This window comes from Crocodylus siamensis, chromosome 3 (assembly GCF_052110815.1).
Source record: "Crocodylus siamensis isolate JL-2025a chromosome 3, ASM5211081v1, whole genome shotgun sequence".
Lineage (NCBI taxonomy): Eukaryota > Metazoa > Chordata > Crocodylia > Crocodylidae > Crocodylus > Crocodylus siamensis.
The window spans coordinates 252386713-252410581 of NC_143397.1; the positions used below are offsets into that span (position 1 = coordinate 252386713).

Here is a 23869-nt window from a genome sequence, read left to right on the forward strand (position 1 = left end):
CAAGACTAGCCCCAATTAGATCATCCCAGCTGAGGCTTTGTCTAGGTTGGTCTTAAAAACCTCCAAGGATGGAGGGTCCACAACCCCTCTGAGTAACCTGTTCCAGTGTTTTACTACTATGCTACTAAGAAAGCTATTCTTAATATCAGACTTAACCTTTCCTTGCTGCAACTTGAGACCATTGCTACTTTTTCTGTTACCCGTCACCACCGAAAACAGTCTAGCTCCATCCCCTTTGGAACCACCCTTCAGGTATCATAGAATCATAGAGAATTAGGGCTGGAAGGGACCTCAAGAGATCACATCTAGTCCAACCCCCTGCTCAAAGCAGGACCAGCCCCAGCTACATCATCCCAGCCAAGACTTTCTCGAGCTGGGCTTTAAAAACCCCCAGGGATAGAGATTCCACCACCTTTCAGGTAACCCGTTCCAGTGTTTCAGCACCCTTCTAGTGAGAATGCTTTTCCTAATATCCAACTGAAACTTCCCTTGCTGCACTTGAAACCAGTGCTCCTTGTTCAGTCACCTGCCACCACTGAGAACAGCTCAGCTCCATCCTCTTTGAAACCCTCCTTCAGGTAGTTCAAGGCTGCTATTAAATCGTGCTTCAGTCATCTCTTCTGCAAACTAAGTAAGCGCAGTTCCCTCAGCCTTTCCTCACAAGGCACATGTCCCAACCCCCAAACCGTTTTCATTGCTCTCCACTGCATTCTCTCCACCTTGTCCACATCTTTTCTATAGTGGGGGGGGGGGCGGCAAACTGGACACAGTACTTCAGATATGGCCTCACCAGTGCCGAATAGAAGAAACAATCACTTCCCTCAATCTGCTGGCAACACACCTACTAGTGCAGCCCAGTAGCTGTTAGCCTTCTTGGCAACAAGGGCACACTGTTGGCTCATATCCAGCTTATCCACTGTAACCCCCAGGTCCCTTTCTGCAGAGCTTCTACTTCGCCAGTCAGTCTCCAGCCTGTACCGGTGCACGGGATTGCTCCATACTAAACGCAGGACTTTGCACTTGTACTTACTGAACTCCATGGGATTTCTTTTGGTTCAATCCTCTAATTTCTCTAGGTCTCTCTGAATCTTGCCTTCCACCATATCTACTGCTGCCTCTAGCTTTACGTCATCTGCAAACTTGCTGAGCATGCACTCCATCCAATCTTCCAGATCGCTGATGAAGTTATTGAACCAAACTGGCCCTGGCTACCGACTCCTGCAGCACTCCACTTGAGACTGGCTGCCAACTGGACATCGAGCCACTGATTACTGCCCTTTGAGCCTGATGAGCCAACCAATTTTCTATCCACCTTACAGTCCATGTGTCCAACTCGTACTTCGTTAGGTTGCTTGCAAGAATGTTGTGGGAGACTGTATCAAAAGCCTTGCTAAAGTCAAGTTTATAGAATCATCATCATAGAATCATAGAAGTAGGGTCGGAAGGGACCTTGTAGATCTTCAAATCCAACCCCCCGCCTGGGCGGGAGAAAAACAACTCAAATGAGTCCAGCCAGGTAGGCATCAAGCCTCTTCTTAAAGACCCCCAGGGTAGGAGCCAGCACCACTTCCCTTGGAAGTTGGTTCCAGCTCCTAGCCGCCCTAACTGTGAAGTAGTTCTTGCGGATGTCTAATCTAAACCTCCTCTCCAGTAATTTGTGTCCATTATTCCTTGTTATGCCAGGGGGCGCTCGGGGAAACAGTGTCTCCCCCAAACCCTTCTGGTCCCTCCTGGTGAGTTAATAGACAGTCACCAGGTCCCCCCTCAGCCTTCTCTTGTGAAGGCTGAACAGGTTTAGGTCCCGCAGTCTTTCAATGTAGGGTCTGCCGGATCATGCGGGTGGCCCTTCTCTGGACCCTCTCCATGTTGTCCACATCCCTCCTGAAATGGGGCGCACAGAACTGGACGCAGTACTCCAGCTGCGGCCTGACCAGTATCGCATAGAGGGGGAGGATCACCTCCTTGGCCCTACTTGAGATGCACCTGTGGATGCATGACAAGGTCCAGTTAGTCCTGCCAACCGTGACCTCGCATCATCAGCCCATGTTCATCTTGGAGTCAATAACGACTCCAAGATCCCTTGCATTTTCTCTAGTCCCCCCACATCCACAGAGCCAGTCATCTCATCATAGAAGGCAATCAGGCTGATCAGGCGTGGTGAATCTACGCTGATTGTTTCTAATTACCTTCTTCTCCCCCAACTGCTTAGAAATGAATTCCTTGAAGACCTGCTTCATGCTCTTTCCAAGGACTGAGGTGTGGCTCACTGGTCTGTAATTCCCTGGATCCTCCTCCTTCCCTTTCTTAAAGATGAGAACCAGATTTTCCCTTTTCTAATCATCTAGGACCTCTCCCAATCACTAAAATATGTCAAAGATAATAGCCAGTGGTTCTGCAATCACATTGGCCAACTCTCTCAGCATCCTTGGGCACATCCTGTTTGGCGCCATGGACTTGTCCCATGCAGCTTTTCCAAATAGCCCCTAATCTCCTTTTGCCAATGCTAGCTACTCAATTCCTCCCCAAACTGTGCTGTCAGGTACAGCACTCGGGAGCTGACCTTGCCTGTGAAGACTGAAGTAAAAAAACATTGACATCTTCTGTCACTAGGGATCCACACTTTCCCCGATCTGCTTTGTGTTGCTGATACACTTGTAGAAAGCTTTCCTGTTCCCCTTCATGTTCCTGGACTGTCCTCATCTCGGGCAGGTCCCAGCCCCACAGCTCATTTCCAGCCTTGTGTGCCAATCGAGTGATCAAGAAACAGGGCTTGGAAACTGCTGCAGGGAAAGGCAGGTCCCAGCACCCTGTCCCAATCTGCTCGTGGGGCAGCTAGCAGTGAGCCCCTGGCTAGGAATCCTGCCCAGCTGGGAGCTTGCTGCTAGCTGCCCCACCAGCAGATCAGGGTAAGGGGCTAGGGCCTGACGCTCCCTTGCAGCTCTTTTCAATCCCCCTGCCCCAATTGCGAGCCAAGCCAGGAGCTCCCTGCTGCTGTGGCTGGGGGACAGTGTTCTCTTCCAGGCTCCAACACCAGATCCTGCCCCTGCAGCAGGCATCTCAGCAGGGCAAACAGCACTCTTCCAGCTCTCACCAGAAGACAGCTGTCTCCTGGCCTCCTGCTCCTTGCCAGCCCCTGGGCTAGTACCCAAGGTTAGCCTGGACCTCCCCCAGACTGCTGCAGGGGGGCAGAGCAGGGTTGGAGCACCCCTCTCCGGGCTGCTCCCACTGGAAGCAAATCTGCTTCCAAATGCCGGCTCATGTAGGCGCCTGCCCAAGATGGGTTTACTCCAGAGTAAATTACTCCAAAGTAAACCCATTCAGCAGCATTTGCATATGTAGACACGCCCAGTGATCCTGGACACTTAATCCTCATAGCGATCACTGGGTTTACTAAAAACAGTCAGGTATGAATGAGAAGAACCAAACATTATGTTTTATTGTGGAGCAGTAAGCAAACTTCTGCAGGCCTTTAGTCTCTCTACCTAACAACTACTGAACTGAGGAACATTTGTTGTAAGATCAGCTCAGATTCAGGTGCACTTTAATTTTAAATGCAGAGCCTTTAATTTTATTCTCTCTTTCTGAACATAGGACCATGGACTGTTGCTAAACAAAATATGGAGGGGAAGTCTAGGTCCCTAGGTCTTGTTCATGCCTCAGGCACTTGAAGCAGCAGGGCTCGTATCAAGTGCTGCAGCACTGGGAGGTGAAGGGGAAGAGAGACAAAAGCTGTCTCTCTCCTCTGAAAGATTAAAGGCTGTGGGCCTAGCAAAGAGCCTCCTGCGACTTGTAAGGGAAATGGAGCAAGTCGCATTAAAAGCTTATATATGAGGGATTATCCATATTGTTCAAATGATGCTGAGGTTCGAACAGGAAAACATGCACACACACTAAAGGAAAGCTCCTAACCCCTTGTGCCTTGGGATACATACACATTTCTTTGGAAACGCAGTGGTAGAAAAACAATGGACTGAAGACCATCCAAGACAGCCCATTTGGTTTCAGCAAGTTAACTGAATGAACGAATCTGGTCCCCAAGATCCTAATAAAAGAATCACACTTGGTTTTCCAAAGGGAAAGCAACACCCTTGCTTCCAAAGTCCCCACTAATCTGCTGTGCAAGTCTGCCTTTTACTGGTCAACTTGTTGTATGTTGCAATGGACTGTAACGTTGAATGTCATGAACTGTAATGCTGTAATGTGAACTACAGCTCCCAGAAGCCTCCTGGGGACTAGAGAAAAGAACTGGAGTGTGAACTTCCACTCCCAGAAGCCTCCAGGGGACTAGAGGAATGAACTGTAATGTGTACCACAATACCCAGAAGGGTGCAGGGGACAAAGGAAGTGGAAAAGCAGTGACTTGAGTGTGGAACATGCGGCTGAGAGGTGTGTGGCCACAGACGCAAAAGGAGCACGTCACAGGCAGGACCGCAAGCTGCAGCAGCAGGGCTCAGACATGGGGGCCCTGGCAGATGACTATTAAGAATTTTTGGGACCAGAAGCTGAGTCGGAGTTGCTCCAGGGTTGTGGGAGGGTTTACAGTTTCTCAAGTGTATATACCACAGTATAAGAGTTCCCTATATGCTACCTGTTCTTGGGCGATTTCACCATAGTGCCACTTTTTATCACCTGTTGCCTGGATCCTAAGTTTATGTACCTTAATGTTAATCTTTATTCACCTATGCCTTTCCCTTTCTCCCCCGCCCCTTAATTTGTGACCCTAGTCCACAGCATCTCCTATATAAAAGTGGGAACTTATCTTGCCAGCCCCCTGTGCCAGTTCCTGGGGTTGTGAGGTTTGGTACAATATGCAAGTAAAACTCTCTCCGATTTGAAAGATTCCATAAAAGGTCCCAAAATTCAGATCCGTGTCACTCTCTCACCCAAATAAAGTTCCATGTTAATGGACTGCTTTATCTTTTTAACTTTTACAGTTTCTACTACTTTTTGTGACAAGCTGCCTATGCTGATTGGTGCTGAAGGGCAAACCCATAAAGCCTAGCTTTACTGCCATGCAAGGGATTCAGCAACACTCTTGCTCCCTGGATTGGCAAGGACATTCTGAACTTATTTCTCCTGTCAACTCACACACACACACAAAAAAAAAAAAAAAAAGGAATGGGTCCAACCGAAGTCAGTGGCGATGACTCAGAAAAGACCAACTTTCCGAGAGCTATTTCAGGTCTACTATTCCATGAAGCCATATCAATTTTACACGTATATTCTCACTAATAATATCATTTAATACAGTGATTGTATGGAGACTGGTCAACATATATTACTCATTCAATGCCCTCTGGAAGAAAATGTCCTTTCTAGTAACTAACCTAACCCTTATTCAAAACCTCTGTCCAAGGTCCTGTATATTATATACAAGCCTTAAGTCCTGAAGCAAGATTCCTGAACTCTGTAGTTGCCACAGTGCTGATATACAGTTAGTGCAAGATGTAGAAGAATACATGAGTGTTTTCAGTTTGTAACAGAGACATAAATTAATTTAACTGTTTACATAATATCATATTTACTTGGATATAAGATGACCCTAATAAGACACCTCCTTAATCCTGTAATTACATTCTATATATGGAAAATGTATTAATTTGATATAGTTTTCCAGGTATACAATCTAATTATTGCAGGTTTGTGTCAAATTTTTCAACCTCCCACTGCTACAGCAGGGAAAACAAATCTTAGGCAGGGATCAGATAACCCCTTTGCCCCCCCCCAGCTTCTTCCTCCCACCCCTTCCCCCCAAGCCCTTACTTTCTCTTTGAGAACATGGAAGTGAGGAGCAAACTTTAAAAAACTGACCTTGAAATAAACATAGCTGTAGCAATTTGCATATAGTACCCATGGACTTAATTTATCCAGAAATGATGCATTTTACTTTATTTTAAGCTGATGCATGTTTTAGAACAAGTAAACACACTTTTTAACTAGCACTTTAACACCTCCTTAGAGAGAGAACAAACTATTTTTTTTTAATTTTGTGTATCCCAGGCCAAATTAGCCAAAACTAATTTGAAAACCCAAGAGTCCAGAACTGTAAGTGGCCCTACTACTGGCAAACATCCTCCACCCACACCCGGGTCTTCAGATGTTTCCAAGTCCTTTGGTTGGCATCCTACATGCAGGCCCAAGCCCAGAGGCTTAGGATTTGGATGCCTCTGAATTTTGCTTTCCCTTAGCCATAAGGCTCTCAGAGCAAGCTAGGGAGGACACTCCCATACAATCTATGTAGGATATTAATCTACAGCCAAAATGCTTATCATTTACAATAGAGTTCATCACGCTGGGACCCACAAATTCAACACCATTTCAAGCCATGGAGACCCCACAGCTCAGCAGTGCTCCGTGTGTGTATTCCAGATACTCCGCCATGAAGAATCCACATGCTAAATAGCTCCCCACTCATGACTGGAACTGGGTGTTCTTCTCATGAGTCCTGGGATCACCCAAAAGTTTATATGCAGATGAGGCACAGGGCAACCTGGTCTGGCTTCACCTTATGGAAGGCAGGGCCACACTAAACATATGTGACAGGCTGAGAGAAGGGCTGACAGAGATTCTGGGGAAACTGTTTTGGGCCCTATTTGGTGATGTTTTACAGACATTTAAAGGCAGGTGAAGAAACAGGAATAATCAGAAATGGGAAAGAAAACCACATCTCAGCTGCGGTAGTAAAAAGGAAGTTAAAATATATGCAATAGTGGCTCACCATGACTTGAAAAATTGTTGGCTCTGAGGGAGTCTGTGCTCAATGGCCACTACCATTGAGCTGGGAAGCACTAACCTAGCCTTGTGGTAGGTAGAGGAGGGAGTAGTGGGGAAGGGGGACAGAGTAAACTTAGGGTGTAGAGAAAGGTTGCATGACTTTGTAACAGGCTATGGTAATGGTGATAGTCATGCAGAGGCATGAACACATGGGAGCCCGGTGCAAATATTGTGATGGGAATGCATATGATATAATGGCAATGATCTGTCTTGGACTGTCAGGTTAGCCACAGCAGCCACAGGACAATTTTGGTAGAAGTATTGCAACATAAATATATTTATTTATATATATAAGAATATATAGTTTTGCAAATTAAAAAAAAAAAAATGATAGTAGATTCCTATCAGCATCTTAGCTTTTTTGGCTAACATCAAATGTAGCAGCTTGGAGCCTGGGACCCCAGCAATGAGAGCTTCCTGCATTCCTTCCATGTCTCCCACCCCTACACCAAGCTGATGAGGAGTCTCAGCTTATCCTACACCATCTGCTGGTCCCACAACATCTACATTGAACACATCACAGGCTAGAGCCAATATGCCGACCCCGCCAGACCAGCTGCCACTGGACCAGACCCAGAAGGGACCGCCTGAGCCCCACTCTGCACCTGATGGACTCTGAAAGCTGTTCTCAACCATGGACTACTCCACACCACCCGGCAAGGACCCCCACAATAGGACTCAATGAACTGAGTGACTTCTTTGTTCAACTCACTCCCCCCACCATTGCAGACCTTGGTATGGGTTTTTTGTATCTATTTTCTTTTCTCTCTCAGTGTCATGACCCCCTCCCTCCCCTTTTCCCACCCTATCTCCCACCCCCGGGCTTAGATGGCCAACACTGTATTTATGTAGCCAAGTTGCATATCCCTCCTCAACCCCATCCCTCTTTTGTTAGTCCCTTGCTCGAGCACTCTGTATTTCCCTTATGGCTTCGTCATTTTTGCTCTATGATTCTTAACACTTTTGGCACCAATGGGAGGGTGTCAAGGCTAGCTCTGGCCCTCCTGGTGCCAGCCTGGCACTTCAGTACCTCCAGGCCCAGTGCTAGGTCCCATAACTCATGTATTTTGGGGGGTTTTCTATTTAAAAAGGGCCACACATACACACACTTCTCACCAGTATGCTTGCCCCTATGGGCTATGTATTTATAGTCATGCTCAGTTTTGGCTGCATTTAACCATCTTCATAGTTGGTTGCTATTACTGTGCACATGCTGCTTTTGGCAGCAATTTAATGATAGACAGTGTATTTAATGAGGTCTCCTTGTATGTGAATTTAAGACTAGGAGCTTCCTCCCCCACCATGTTTGACTGCGGGGGTGGGGGGGAACCTTGTCTTATATTCAAGTAAGTATGGTATTTAGGTTTAAAATAGTTGTGTTTGGGAACATTTTCTGTTCCTTTCAGACTACTGCAGAAACCAGTACTGATGCATTACATATAGAAGGAAGGAAGAAGCCGGGGAACCTTCTCTCAAAATATGGAGTCTCTGGTCCAGACTGCTCAACTCAGTCACCTTCATAACAATCCAGAGCGACTTCGCAAAAACCAGTGGATTCAAGCTGGATCTACAAAGACATAACAGTGATCAGAATCTTTCCCAGTCTGCCAGACCACTTCTTTTTTTCTTTTCTTTTTTTTTTTTTTTGGGGGGGGGGGGATGGGGGAGGAGGGGGTTGGGATGGGGACAGACAAGTGACCTTCTCCCATTCCTTGTTGACAGAGGAGAATGGGATGACAGTGATACAAAGAAACAAAAACAAAAGTGGAGAGTGGAGGGAATCATTAAACTGTTTTAACTTACATGAGCTCTCACTGAAAGGCTCTTTTCCTTTCTGCCTTCATACACAAACGTTGCTGCCATTTATTCAAGATGTTGTTCTTATCTCAGGGAAACCCAAAAGTTCAGTTTAACGGGCTTGGCCCACATAAAGAAAAACATATCCTTGATAAGTATTAGAGTCTAGAAGTTAATCAGAGGAATAGAGCTGTGGTTTGCAATGAGCATTCAGTTCATTGCCTACAGTGGAGGTATTTACATAGCCCACAGAGATAAGGTAGGAGCAACTTGCTTTGTACTATAGACTCCTCTGGACACTTCAGGACAGTTTAGCAGGCAGAGCCCTCCACAGCTCCTGGAAAGTCACCACGGCATGAAGACCATAAGAGAGTATGGGGAGGGAGGAAGAAGGGGGAGAGGTATTATAAAGTGCAAAAAATTAAAGGTCTAATAATGGGTGACCCTTGGAAAAAGAGGAATGTGGTTAGACTTAAAAACCTGCCTACTAAATTATCTGTTCTCTTCTTGATACAGGCAAGTAATCCTTCTCACTTTAATGGGCAATTTTATGGCTGCTAATAACATTTGTAGCTAAGATAATGACAAGGATAATCAAATCCCATGCTTCAGGGCATAAACTGATTGCTGTGGGTGTTAGCAACAAAATCACCACCGCCATGACAGTGCATTATGGGATAGCTTTCCTTCCTCTGAAGCATCCAGGCATTGGTCACTGCCAGGATACGAGACTAGATGATTTCCCTTGTTATGGAAATGTCAGTGTTCATGTACATGTGACCCAAAGAAAGAAGAGAAACCTCTTTGTTCCAGCATGACATAATGTGCAATACTAAACTCCAAATAGGGAGGCTGCAGTAGACGCACTGACTCATGTGCTGTAGGGTTCAGCTTGGATAGTGATGAAGCCCGCTGTCAAAATGTAAGTGCTGCAGAACATTTCTGTACATTATTCATAGAATCGCAAAAATGTAGGGCTGGAAATGACCTCAAGCAAGCTGTGCCCTGCTCAGAGGCAGGATCCTCAGTGTGTATCAACAGTCCCAGAGAGATGTTTGTATAACCTTGCCTTAAAAACCTCTTCTGAAAGGGATTGCAGGACATGCCTTAGGAGACTGTTCCAGTGCTTAACTACCCTTTTAACTGGAAAATATTTCCTCATATATCACCTAAATCTCCCGTGCTGAAAATGAAGCCAATTACTCCATGCCCTCCCCTGGTGGGTATGAGGAATAACTGATGGCTCTCTTTATAACCACCTTTTACATACTTGAAGACTGCTATAATGCCTCCCCTCCATTGTTCACTCCTCTAGACTAAACCACTCCAGTTCTTTCCCTGTTTTCTAAACCTCATTTCATGTCTGTCACTTTCTTCTCAAATCTCTCCAATTTGTCTAGACCTTTCCCAAAGCATGGTGACCAGAGCTGAACACGGTACTCCAGCTGAGGCCTTACCAGCACTAAGGAGAGTTTAATAATGACCTTCTGTGTCTTACATATGACATCCCCAGTAATACATCCCAGAATGAGAGCTACCCTTTTTTTGCAACAGCATCAAACTGCCAATACCTTTTCAATCTGTGATCCCCAGGAAGATCCTTTTGTGCAGTACTTCTGTCTCACCAGATATCCTTATTTTGTATTTGTGCTTTTAATGTTGCCTTCTTATGTGTAATAACACATAAGATGAACTTTTTTAAGCTTCATCTTAATGACTGTAAGCCATTTCTCCAATTTATCAAGATCATTTTCAACTCTAATCCTATCATCCATAGTGCTTCCAACCCTCCTCCACATGGTGTAATCCTCAGTAAATCATGAATAAAAAACACTGAATAGTATCAGGTCCAAGACAAACTCTTACAGAAGCACACTGAATATGTCTGCCCAGTTTGGCAGTGAACTCTAGCTACTTCCCGAGTAAGAGTTTTTATCCAGTTGCGCATCTGCTGTACAGTAATTTCATCCAGACCACATTCTAGTAAGCTTATGAGAATATCATTTGGGACTGTATGAAAAGTCAAGATATAGCACATGCACTCCTTTCCGCATCCACTGGCTCAGTTATTCTGCCAAAAAAGAAATTATGTGGTTTTGATATGATTTGTTTATTGCCCTTATTATCCTCCAGGTGCTTACAAACAGATTTCATAGTAATTTGTTCCAGTATCTTTCAAGGTATTGAAATTAGGCTGACTGATCTATAGTTCCCCAAGTCCTCTTCTTCTTCCCATTGCAAAGATATGTAGTATATTTGCCCTTTTCCAATCCTTTGAGACCCTTACTGCTACAGCTGTGCAAAAGTCAGCTGTAAAGCTAGTGTACTGCTGCTGACAATGAACAGAGGGTTCCTAGAAAAGCAGTTTGACGCCTGCACAGCTACTCAGAACTGGGGAGTTATTCCAGTAACCCAGCAGGAAAGCTTCAAACAAAACGGACACAACAGCCGCATCTACACAAGACACTACTTCACAGTAGCAATGAGCTATTGTGCCCTGGATCGTTGCTACTACACAGTAGCATTGGAAGGCACTAACTGTGACACGACGCTTCTACGCAGTAGTAATGAACTATTATGCGGCAGCTCATTGCTACTGTGCAGTAGCATCGGGGAAATAAAAACCATGCAAGGCTTCTACTGTGCAATACAATTGGTTATTGTGCAGTCATTCAGTACTTGATTATGCATGTTGCAGTTCCTCATGTTGCTGGATTTCCAGCTCCTTAACGATCTTCATCTTTTACCTCTGCACTGCCTTTTTATAATACGGTACCCACATCTTGACACAACCCTAAATTGCATTTGCTTTTTTTGTGACACCATGTCGTTGCTGACTCATTTTGAGTTCATAATCTACCCTGACTCCCGGATCTTGCTACCACTGAACCTATTGTACCCCATTCGGGATATGTGCATTTTTACTTTGGAGAAAAGTAGATAAGGGGAGGATGTGATCATGGTTTTCAATTTGAAAGGCTGCCACAAAGGAGGAAGAACACTGTTCTCTATTCTCCCTTTCCAAAGAGAGCTCGTGACAGTGGGCTGACACTGCAGGACAGCAGATATAGATTAAATCTCAGGAAAAAAACTTCCCAAGCGTAAAAACTGTAGGACAATCATACAAGCTATCCGGGGGAGCTGTGGGATCACCTTCAGAGATTTTCAAGATGACAGAAAGGCAGGGATGATGTAGAAAGAGTGAACCTTGCCATATTACAGGGTTTGGACTGGATGGCTCTTGAGCTCCCTTTCAGTTCTCTGATAAGTCACTCTGGGGTACCCTTTCCCATCCCCTCCTGGTGCTCTGAACATCTCCATGGCTGGCATGTTGGAGAGCGGGGACGGGGGAGTCTTACCGTCTCATCTCTGGGTTTAGTGTGTATAGAGCAGGCTGTGTTCCTCACCAGGGCTCTCAGGAGTGCCACAGAAGGGGCATCGACCTGCCTTAAGAGAAACAGATTATAACTGAACAGCAATTCAGCAGCCTTCCGAGTAGAGATAGCTGTTCACCAAATTAAAGGCTAGACTGGGGCTTTGCGAGTACGCTGCAGGAAGGCGAGGCAAGCATGTAGGAGGCACACCGCTGTTGTCAGAAGTATTGTCTGCATAGGACAAAAGCAGGCAGAAGCAAGCGAGGCACTCGGGTAAAAGGTGAGCAGTCCCCAAACAGCCAGGTTCCAGCTCCCAGAGAGCAAGTAGGAACACAGCACAACCTGTCTAGGGCTTTCTCCTTCAGAGTACAATGCAAACTTACTATGCAAACCTTCCTCGGCTTTCTGCTAATGGAGCACACGCCCTGACGGCCACCTTCCCTTACGCAGGTGAGCACACCATCGCCACTCTTCCTGCACATGAACATGCGGGTGCAGCTAAATTCTAGCCCTTACACGGCAGCCGGTCCCCCCAGGACCCAGTACTTCACCGCTCTAGTCCACTCCAGCCATGTGATCACATACTGTAAATACTCCCCGCTTCGAATCAGTTAGCAAGTGAAAAGAAATGGTTCGACTTGACTAAGTGTTTCTTCAAACATTTTTTTTTAAGTCAAAGATGATTCCTCAAAGCCCAAAAGACTTCCAATGTTGATGAATTATACATTTCAAAAAAAAAATCCCTCAAACTTTGGGGGGAAAGACAATTCAAGATTTATTTATAGGGAAAAATGCAAAAAGGGCCAAAATAAAACGTTTTTAAAATGTTAAAACAAAATGGAAGGATTACCAGAAACTCATGTGTATATATATATAGTTGATTCAGTAACTATATATATATATAGTTGATTCACAATATTTATTTTAGCTCTTCCTTTCTCATATAAAATCAGGAAGGGAAAAAAAAGTGTTGTTGCAAAAGATTTACCAGCCCAAGAAAATCATTCCCTGCATGATAGAGAGATCACCCATGGAAATTCATTTTGAAGATCAAGGGGCAGGATCCTAAGACCTAGTTGTAAAAGCCTAGGTTCAAAAAAAGAGGCTCAGTCAGAACATTGTCTTCCTCCTCTGTTCTAAAGAGGCATAGTGTGCCTCTGTGAAGAGTGAATCAAGTTACTTTGTGGATTGTAAATAGGCCCTGGTGTGCTTGAAAGGAAAATAGGACTTAGGACATGATAATGAATAGGTTTAAATTCACCCTGACATAAAAGTCAGATAAAATATGCCACAGATATATATGGCCCATTGAGTTGTAGCCACGGGAACACAGAAGAGCTGTGCATATATATCTTAAATGGAAATCCAGATCGGGGTCAGTATTTGAAAAAGAACACAAAAATGAAGCCATTCCAACCCACTTCTAGTGCTTCAAGCAATAAAGTAACCTCTGTGTCCATTAATGAACACTCATGAACTGACTCGAAATACACACAATTTGCCTCTGTCAGCATGCATGAGAAGGCGTCAGCTTCTGCTGTCTCCTTTGACTGCCACTCTGCATTCATTGAAACAAACACATCGCTACTAAAACCTTCATTGTTTTGGAAAGCACCCTTTAAATAATAATGGACATTTTTGTACTAGTCGTGACCTATTTTAAGAGCAAATCATGAGCTTAAACCTTTTGCATTCAAAGGCCAGATGGTCTCATCCAACAGAGGCCCCCAAAAGACATTCAGAAACTACTGTATTTACTCAAATATAACACAACCCCGAATGTAAGGCAACACCCCCACACACACCCCTGTAAGTAGATTCTACACATGGAAAATTTATAAATTTATTATTTTTTCCATGTATGGCAGGGAGCCAACAGTGCTGCTATGGGGCTGGACTGGAACAGCAGTGTCAGCTCTACACTGGTGCTGCAGGCCAAGCTGGAGCCATGCTCCATGCCCCAGGCTGCAGCAGTGACAGAGCCCGTCAGCATGGAGCAAAGGTAAAGAAGCATGCAGCGGAGAGAGAGAAGCAGTAGTGGGGGGAGACTGGGAGCTGTGGGGGAGAAGTGGCAGGGCATTTGTGGGGGGCAGGGAGCAGCTGCAACTTTGGTTCCAGCCCCAGGTCCTCCCCCCTCCCCTCCTTCCCCCATGGCCTCATCCTCAGTTTCAAGGTGAGGGGCTTTTTTCCCCCCATGTTAAACGGGAGGGTAAACCTCATCTTCTAATCAAGTAGATATGGTAATACTAGACACGTATTTCTCAAATGCTATCATATCCTTCATCTTTTGCCAAGTCTGTCATTACAAACGGCAACATGGGGGGAAATGAAAGAAGAGTCTATATGGATGTGCATGGGCAACCATGCATGTTCATGAAGAACTTAAATTTCTCCACCTGATCAATAGAGTTGGCATTCAATTCTGCGCTCGGATACGTAGGTGCTGCTGCTTGGGCACAAAGGCAAAGTCCAGATGCTCTTGCATGGGAGACAAGGGAAGAGATTTTACTATTTCAATTATTTCCTTCCTGGAACTAAATTGATCTCATTTTAATAATAATTGATCAATGGTGTAGAAGCCAAAAACCTCCAAATATAATCCAACGTTGTGGCTTACTGTAGCAAGCTAAATGGTGCGCATACTATGCGGAACCTTAGAGAAGAGAAAACCTTTTCAGATGCAAAAACACATCTCTTGGGCATGTCCACACATGCACTGGAAAGCACAGTAAACTATTTTACTGTGCATTAAAGCATCACATAAAAAAAACCATGATATTACCTTAATCCACTGTAAAATTGTCTACTGCGCATTAAGTATCACCGAAAAAGGCATGGAAATGCACTACTAGCACAGCCTAATGCACATTCATTTAGTACCTCAGACTGGAGGTACTCAATTTAATGAGAATTAGAAAAGGTGCATTCATGCATGTGTAGGCATGCCCCTTGAGTCCACAATCTGAGTCCCAAACAGAATTTCTGCTGAGCTCAGAAACAGCTGGTTAGTATTTTTTTTTTTATGGGATGCCTCTTGAATCCAGGATCTTATTGATACCCAACTACTAAAAGGCAAATTTGCAGTGTTTCCAGACCTCACCAAAACAGAAGGTACCAAGAATCTTATATGGACACACGTCCCTCTCAAAATCCCAGCCCAGCTTTATAAATCCAATCGCTTTGGGGAGTACAGAATAATTTGAGAGCAGCATAGTGAAGTTTCCCTGGTGCAAGGTGCCTCTCTGATGCAAACTTGCAAGGTGAGGAAATTCAGCCATCACTGTTTGTGGATTTTTGTCTTCTCCAGGTTCCTTTCAAAGTGTTTGGTATGAATTTTCACAGGCTGAATGACCAGTGCGCCCTTTCTCCTGATATAACCTCTCATAGTGTACAATTAAAGAGCTGTTGCAGGCTAAATTTGTCATTCTGTGCATTATCACTCTCAGTAAAATCACAGCTTTCCAAGGAGGCCGACACCCTTAGCACAGAGAGCTATCCGTTTCAATGACAGAAGACCATCTGCTGCATGGCAGATCCCTTGAACCCCCATAGTGAGCTTCCTCTTCCACAACATGCTCTTCTTTCTTGTACTGCCCCAATCTGATTCAAGAACTGAGTCAAAGGACGTGCACATGCCCCTTAACAGAGATTTGCCTTTCACTTTGGTAGCCTAATCATCTCAATTATGAAAGCAGTTTAAAAGGAGAGCAAGCCTTGAGCCAGTTTAATGTTGCATAAGTCTTCTGTGACAGCGTGTCAGACACTGAAAAAATATTTAATTCATTCTCCAATACATTCCAAGAAAATTAGAGGGATATTTTTTTTTCCCTGAAGCAGAAAGGAAGAAAGTTCATCTTAAAATAATAGTCTCTCAGCTGATCAGAAGAGGCTGGCAACTGTCAGGCGATGGAAAAAGAAAGTAATATTTTTATAAAACAGAAGCAAAAAGAAAAGGGCACAGACATCCTTCTTTCAGATTTCTCTTTGCTGAAAGTTAGATGTGTTGCTTAATGCTGCACTTCTACAAAAAGTTTCACTAAGCCAAGCTTTCAACTTCAATGATATAAACTTAGAACTCAAAGCATGTGTGTTTTGCTGTTTGTTTTTAAAAAGGGGAAAGAAAAAGCATGCCTGAAAACAAGACTTGTACAGGGAGAGCTGATAGCTTCAGGTCGATACATTGATCACACTCTGCTCATCTAATGACTGTTACTGCTTTGTATTATTACAGAGATTTTTCTAGGAGCTCGTTTGCTACAAACTACAGCTACATGGACTGTGGAGTCCCTGTCAAATGCAGGCCTGATCCAAAGCCTATTGATCAGCTTTAGCCCTTGCAGTAGTTGCAGTGGCTTTTGAATAAACATAAATGACAGGTCCCGAGTCGCTTAACATCTCATAGTTTTCTTCAAAGAGCATCAAAATACCACGCTGCTTCTTTCTTCTTGACACTATCATCCTTATTTGCAGCCACCGAAATCACAAAACCTGGTCAAATCCAAGTAATGCAGGAACAGACTGCTACCCATGGTCTCCGATGTACAATAAATACATCTGCTTAAGTCAGCAGCAACCTGTTGACTCAGCCTGAAAGCTTAGAGGACCATTACTGTGCTGACCTGTGTTACACAGACCAGGGATCGTGCATCCAGCCATCATCATAGCAGTGGATTTTCTGTGAGTCAGTAAGGACTGGTGCCTAACTCCCTTAAGCAAAAATAACAACAGAACAGCAACAACACCTGTATATTAAGGCTGCATTTCTATACACAGCTGCTACAAGGAGCCTTGAGACCCAAGCCTAAGAAATTTATTAATATCACCAGAAATCCACAATACAGTCGTGCCACCGGTTCATTTGTGCTTTGGGATGGTCTGTTTAGTCTGGCTATAAACTAACACTGGGTGCTTCTGAGGGAATAAGAACAGGGCTGTTGGGAAGTTAGTAAATGCCCCATTTTAATCCTGGTTCCTGAGAAAAGTTACTTTACTTCCCAGGCCCTAAACGGAGGAGGTATCCTAGGAGCTGACCAGCCCCAGGCATGGGGTGCAAGGAACAACAGCTGAATGTTTCTACGGCACTTTGAACACAAGTTCCATGCAACGCTGTATAATACAGTATTGATCCCTACCTTCAGTGTTTATCAAGTAACAGGCCCCAGCAGATGGTGTTCAACACCCTCAATTCCTATTGCCTTTAAGCAACACCACAGGGATCAGACCAAATGATAACAATGGCTTCCCTGGGCTTTGGACCAGACCCAAAAGGAATCTTTCCATTAAATAACTGTCCTTTGGATCAGATCCCATATGCCTGGTCCCAGTAAATTAATATAGTTTGCTTTTGATGTTACTGGCAGTAGGAACAAGACCATGATTAAAACAACTTCACCACCTTCCCTCTATTTGTCATTCAAGTTCCTTCTCCTCCTCCTGTATCTCTGTTTCCCCCCACAATTTCTTCACCTTCTCCATCTATGCCTCTGATCCTTTTCTACCTTCTTCCTTCAGCCTGCTTATTTGCACCTAGTTTCCATTCCCAAAGATGCATAGGGCAGTGCTCCCTTATGCAGTAGAGACGTGCAAATATAGTCCCATAAGACATGCCTAGCAATGGCCACAAAGAATGGACACCCTGATATAGACATTGGAAAATAATCCAATGATCCAATAATCCAAGTACGTATAGAAACTATATAACAGAAAGAAATAAAAGGGCCATGTAAAAGACTGTGGGCTTGCTTTCTTCATGAAAAAGAAGAGGCAAAACAGTTAGGAAGAAGAGGTAAGGAGCAGAGTGTGGAAGGACACCAAAATGCTAAAATGAAATAAGAATGTGACACCCGTTCCTCCGGCCCGTTATAAGTTTTTACTAGGCACTGATAGCTCCAGAAACTCAGCTAAATTTCCCTAAGATGCATGAGGGAAACACCAATCTAAACTACACTTCTGCCTTGTTAATGAACTATTTTCAAATCCGTTTGCTAATATGACTGAAAAGAATGTGGACAGGATGTAACTGGGAGAAAACCCCACATTTACCATTTCACAGTCTCATGAATCCTTTAAAAAAAAAAAAAAACCACACACACATTAACACAGTTCTGAATCATCCAAACAAGCAGCACAATTGCTTTAGTACAAAAATGTTTTAAACAGTTGAATGCAGAGAGAAAAAACAAGAGAAGACTTAAAAGATTTGCTGAGCCTCTTTATCCGGGTCAGAGTTCTGCGATGGGGCTAAACCACGAAGATGCAACGAACAGAGTGCAAAGTTCCAGTATCTAATACCCTGAGCCAGATTCCCAGCTGGCATGAATCAGCATAGCTTCATTGACTTCAGCTGAGCTATATGCACCGGATCTGGCCCTACACTTTGATCTGAGTGCATTAGTGAACAAATGGCTCCAATCCAATCTGTTTTATTTGAATTAGATAAGATCTTCAGGTCCATGGCTAGTCGCTGATGTACTGGTTGGTAGAACAAAGCATGGAAATCTTTGTTCTTTTACCCCCCTCCCAACACCACCCATGCTTTTTTTTTTTTTTGCACTTATTATTTTTAACTTTCTTCTTACAGCATTTTTTTCTGATTTCCCTCACTCCACCATCAATGGATTAGGTCAAAAATCCAAATCCAAATGCCAATTAGGGGGAGGAGTGCTTATCAAGCTCTTACCCTAGAAACATTATAAACATTGTGCTTATCAAGCCCTTTCCCTAGAAACATTATAAATATTAGTTTTAAAAATTCACACTACCCATGCTATACCTAAGTACTATTACACCACTTTTTGCAGATGGGTAAACTGAAGGGGAAGGATAGAGGTTAAAGCAGTCAGCTGCCATTCTGAATAGGAAAGGACTTCAGCATCTTTCTAACTGTTTTCTTAAACACAGAATTAAGCTCTCTGTCAGACAGCTACATCTGTTAGCGCTAAGGACTCCTCTCATTTGTATATAGAGATCGGATAGTTGGGTAGATCTGCGGGGGCTGTCTGCATAGTGGTCTCCAACAATGTCCGCACTTGTTTGATCTCTCTTACTGTAGTAAGATATGAACTGAGCATCGCTCTCACTTTCTGTAGTAAGGTATGGACTGATTTTAAAATATCAACAGGTCAAACGCCTAGAAAGTGGCTCTTTTTTTAGATTCCCCACTGCATCTTACCAGCCACGTCCACCTTTGGCCCACTTAATGTGGACACTTTTCTGGGGGGGAAAAGAGCCTTCTTTGTCTGTTTAGTGCTTCCATTCAATTCAGGGCACCATAAGCAGCTTTTGGCTCTTTCCATTCTGTGCAAGCCTCCAGAAATATTCAGTGTTTACGAGAGCTCTGTAGTGTTAAATCAAGTATGACTATCACCCTTAAAAGCCTAAATGATGGAGTGATATCCATACCAATAACGCATTTTGACAGTGCCAACACCTGCCTAAATAAAAACAGTTTACTCACTGCTAGAAACCTGTAGGAGATGGAGTTCCATCTTATCAGTGATCCCGACGTTTTGCTTTAAAAAAATATAATTGGTGTTGTATTCATGATGCCCTGCCTCTTGATTTACTCAGTGGTATAAATGTTGATGAAACATTTAAGAGAAATATGTGACTGAAATACTGGGAAAATTCACTTTCTCTCATCTTTTCGGACTGATAATGGGAAGTGGATGGGATCTGCAACCAGCTAACAATGAAGTGAGAAAAATACTGCAATAAAAGTAGAGAGCACAGAGACTCCAGAGCACCTAATTAGCTCCTTTGGCCAACGGAACATTTTCTCTGCATTGTAACAGGACAAAAACTTCAGAAAAGGATGGTTCGTCTGACCTGCCACGGGATTTCAAGACAACGGGTACTGAAAACGGTGTTACTTGTTGTTGCCAATGAAACATTAAGAAGCAGAATTAAAAGTGTATTGTAATCTGTGACTGGGAAAGATCTCCTGGGTACAAAATAGAAACTCTCTTACTCACTCGATGCTTTGTCCTTTCTGGGGTTTGACAAGCCAGACAGACCAACAACCAACTACTGCTAGAAGATAAATGGGAAATGACCTACCTAGCACAGAACCAAAAAGTTGGCCGAGCCCTATTATTTCAACCGACTTGGACGCTTTCAGAGTAATGATATTTCCATCAAAATAGGTCTTTGATCGTCTAGGCTTCAAATGAAGTAACTAGCTGCGGGGCCTTTTTTTTTTTGTGGCGTCCAATTTGGCAAAAGGTGAAGACTGCAGGACATTTGCTTCAGGGAGCTGTCCAATTCAGCACCAGGCGCGTGCAGTGGGAACACAAAACGAAGCCCAAAAAAAGCAGATCGACCTCGCATTTGCTTGGGTCCCTTTGGCAATAACCTCTTGGAGGTGATCAGCTCTGGTTGGATCATGTTTTGAGGTCCACAATAAATGCCTCCGATCAACTGAAAGCCATACAATAAACACAGTAAAAAGGTAATTACTTCAGACGTGCTGCCAGCACGACCATATCAAAAAAGCTCAATGAAGACTTAAATTCATCCACTGCCATATGCAGCCTGCTACAGGTTTTGATGCTCTGGTTTGCTTTACAGGTCTCTGGAGGTCAGTCTGTGGGAGTGAATACGGCATGCCACAAAATACAACAAGCCCTTGTCATCAATTTATCTTTGCATGCAAAAAGGATGAGAGTGTTGATAACAAGTCACTGTACAGGGTGACTTGTTCACGCATAGAAATGTATGTGCTTCTTGATTTTTTTCTTGGAGGGATCATGCCAGGTGTGCAGAAGCAGCATGTTCAAGGTTAGATTAAACATGGGAACGGCCACCAAAAATTACCTTGACCATGGAATATTACTACATAATGCAAGAAGCCTCACCAGAAATGCAAAATTGCTTTTTCCTTTCAGGGCCTACAACCCTAAGTAGTGGGTAGGGGGGGAGAAGTTTCTCTCCTGGAAACATCCTTTTTAGGCAAAAGAAATGTTAAGAAAGTTCAGTGACTCATTTTTCAGAACAATTGTTACACGGGACTCCAGCATTGCGTAACTTGAGTTTTGGAAAGACGTTTTGCAGGCCAGAGGAAGGAGGGGGAAAGTGCTTTTATAATAAGAAATACAGAGTACCTGTTTATTAATAAACTTTAGGAAGTTGATCCTCCTTATGCTAGAGAATATTCCTCTGAATAACAGATAGGACTCCTTTTCTTCACCGCTGTTTCCTCCAGTGCTTCACTACTGTTATACACATTTCAGTGTTAAAAGCATGCTGACTTCTCAAAGTGCTTCAGCCTTGAGAAGACTATCACCTGCTGCAAGGAATATACATGGCCATTGCAATTGATTTTTTTTAAATGTATCTAAGTTTTTCATTGCAAATAATAGTTAAATGTGCTGCTACTAATATTAATGAACTTCAGCTTTCTTTTTAAACTAAAGCAAATGGACTTCTGCTTTTCCCATAAGTCAGGTCTGGTGCCCCTGAAAGGAAAGTGCTGCTCCACTTTCCTCAACTTTAAACACAGAGGCAAGTTTTGCTCCTTGCCATAGCAAATTTCACGTAAGCAGTGAACCACATGACCCCCTCCCTGCCTATTGCCAGCATAGTCCAGTGACTGAAAAAGATAGTTAACGGTCAGATACACAAAAGTACAGCAGGTAAACAGGCAAACATCCACAAGCCCCATACATAATCCATAAGGATAAGATCGTTCAACGGTTTCTTAAGGCACAAATAAATTATACAATGAAATGGAGGCAGAGACGTCCCATTGCACAAACTAAGAAGCCAGTTCTGACTTTGCAGTAAATGCATAATAAATGTGTGTCATTTGGCCTGAGAAAATACACATAGTATTTCTAACTCATAGTTTCTATTCCTATAAAGAAGTCTCACAGTGGGGAAAAAGGGAAAAAAGCTATTCAACAAGATTTTTCTTTAAAAAAAGGGGGACTATCGCTTAAAACAATACAAAACAAAAAAAGTTGTCATTTCCATAAGGGAAAATAGGCTTCACAGTGTCAGATGACCTTTCAAGGAAAAATGATTTACTGCCCCGGGTAAGAAAGTCAAAATATAAATGTAAGCAAACACTTTTTTTTCCCCAACAACTCAAAGGAGAGTGGAGTGGAGACTGGGCTGAAAATTGACAGTATCTGCAGGTGGTAATGTACAGATTTGTTGTAACAAGCCCTAAACAGTAAGAAGATAGTGTGTGCCTGCGTTAACAACCGTGAGCTTGGGCTTTCATGTCCTGTTCAGTACAATGCACTATCAACCATCCACAGAGCCAAAGCCACCTTCTCGGCTTCCCAGCTGGTAGAGGAGCATCTCAAAGTGCTGGGAGAAGGACGGAGCAGCTGCCTCGGGAAAACCATCCTGTTTCATACGGAGCTAGTACAAAGCGCGACCACAACACAAGCCCACACAACAGCTCTAGACATCGTTGTGTCTGCAGATCCAGGCACGGGTTTGCATTTCAGGGAAACACAACTGAGCCGGGACAAACTGACAGCCTGTGGCTTTGCCCATTGTCGCTGGATCACTTTGCCATCTCTGGAAACTCTGCTCCGGAGTTAGGCACTGAATGAACCACAGTGATCATCCGGCCATTAACCCGTTCACCCCCAAATGCAGGCCCCGCTATAACGAACGCCCTCTGACTTACCAGCTCCCTACCGGGGCAAAAGAAAACTTTGGGAGAAGTCAAGGTAGTAAGCACAGAGGACCCGAGTGTGCGAGACCACAGCACCCACCGAGGGGGAAACCTGATCACCCTCCAGGTTTAGCCCATCCTCAAGCGCGAGGCCACCCCGGCTCGCCCAAGGGCAGGGCAGCGAGTGGCAAAGCAGACAGAGCCCGGTCGGGGCACCGAGGGGCTTCTCCTCCTCCCCTACGTCCCCTGCCCTGGCCACCCCCAGGGGCAGCGAGACCCGGGCACAGCGTGGGACGCCCAACAAGTGCCCAGCCGCCCGGGCACTCACCGATGGTGGTGATGACCGTGATGGCAAAGTAGAAAGAGCCGGCGAATTTCCACTGGACGCCGGCGCGGTGGGGCTCGGACTGCATGATGACCAGCTCCAGCTGCCGGTAGTCCTCGCTGGTGATGTTGTACTTCCCCTTGAGCCGGATCTCCTCGGCTTTGAGCTTCTCCTCCTCCCGCATCTCGTGGTCGGACTCCAGGGCATCGAAGACGGCGGCGCCCACCAGCAGGTAGGTGAACGTGCAGATGATCAGGGACAGGGTCCGCACGTTCTGCCTCTTCATGGCCGCCAGCAAGGGGCGAGTGCGAGGACCATGTCCCCCCCTGGCCGCCCGGGGATCCGACAGGACGCAGCGGCGGCGGCGGCGGCGGCGGCGGGCGGGGGAGGGCTCGGCAGACAGGCACAGGAGGCTGCTGGAGCGCCGGGCCCAGGTGCCCCGCAGCCGGGACGCGCTGCGCAGGACCTGCCCGAGCCAAGCCGCCCCAGTGCGCAGGGCCATCAAGAGCCGCGCGCGCCCGAAGCCCCTGGGCTCGGCGCGGGGAGGGGCAGCCCGCCCCCCCCGGGCAGCCCGCGCCCCGGGGCCATGCGACCCGCTGCCGGGGGCCCCGGCCCCGGAGCTCTCACGCCCGGCGGCAGGACGGCGGCATCGGGGCGCGGCGCTCGCAGCCTCCGGGCGGAGCTCGCGCGTCAGGCGCCCGCCTGGGTGCGAGCGGCTCCTCCCCGGGGCCCCGCCCCCGCCCGCCGGGCCCGAGCGCGCGGGAAAGGGGCCGGCCGCCGCCGCCTCACGGCCCGAGGCAACCGCCGCCCCCGCAGGGCAGGGGTCGAGCGGCCCCTGCCTCTCCCTCCGGGGCAGGAAGTTTCTCCTTGCGCCCAGGCTGAGCCCGACGGTGCGGGTCGCAGCCTGGGGAGGGGGCGTCCGCAGGGCCACAGCCACCCCCCGCCGCTCACCCCGCCTGTTCTCTCAGG

General features: G+C 45.4%; 1 protein-coding gene across 1 annotated transcript in view; it reads right to left on the reverse strand.

The window, feature by feature from the left end:
* KCNK9 (potassium two pore domain channel subfamily K member 9) overlaps nucleotides 1–23497 on the reverse strand; it is a 121265-nt gene extending 97768 nt beyond the window's left edge. Inside the window, exon 1 of the mRNA XM_090037375.1 lies at nucleotides 22904–23497. Coding sequence (XP_089893501.1) covers nucleotides 22904–23402 — 499 coding nt within the window. The 5' untranslated portion in view covers nucleotides 23403–23497. The remainder of the gene's footprint in view (nucleotides 1–22903) is intronic.
* Between the last annotated feature and the right edge of the window lie 372 nt (nucleotides 23498–23869).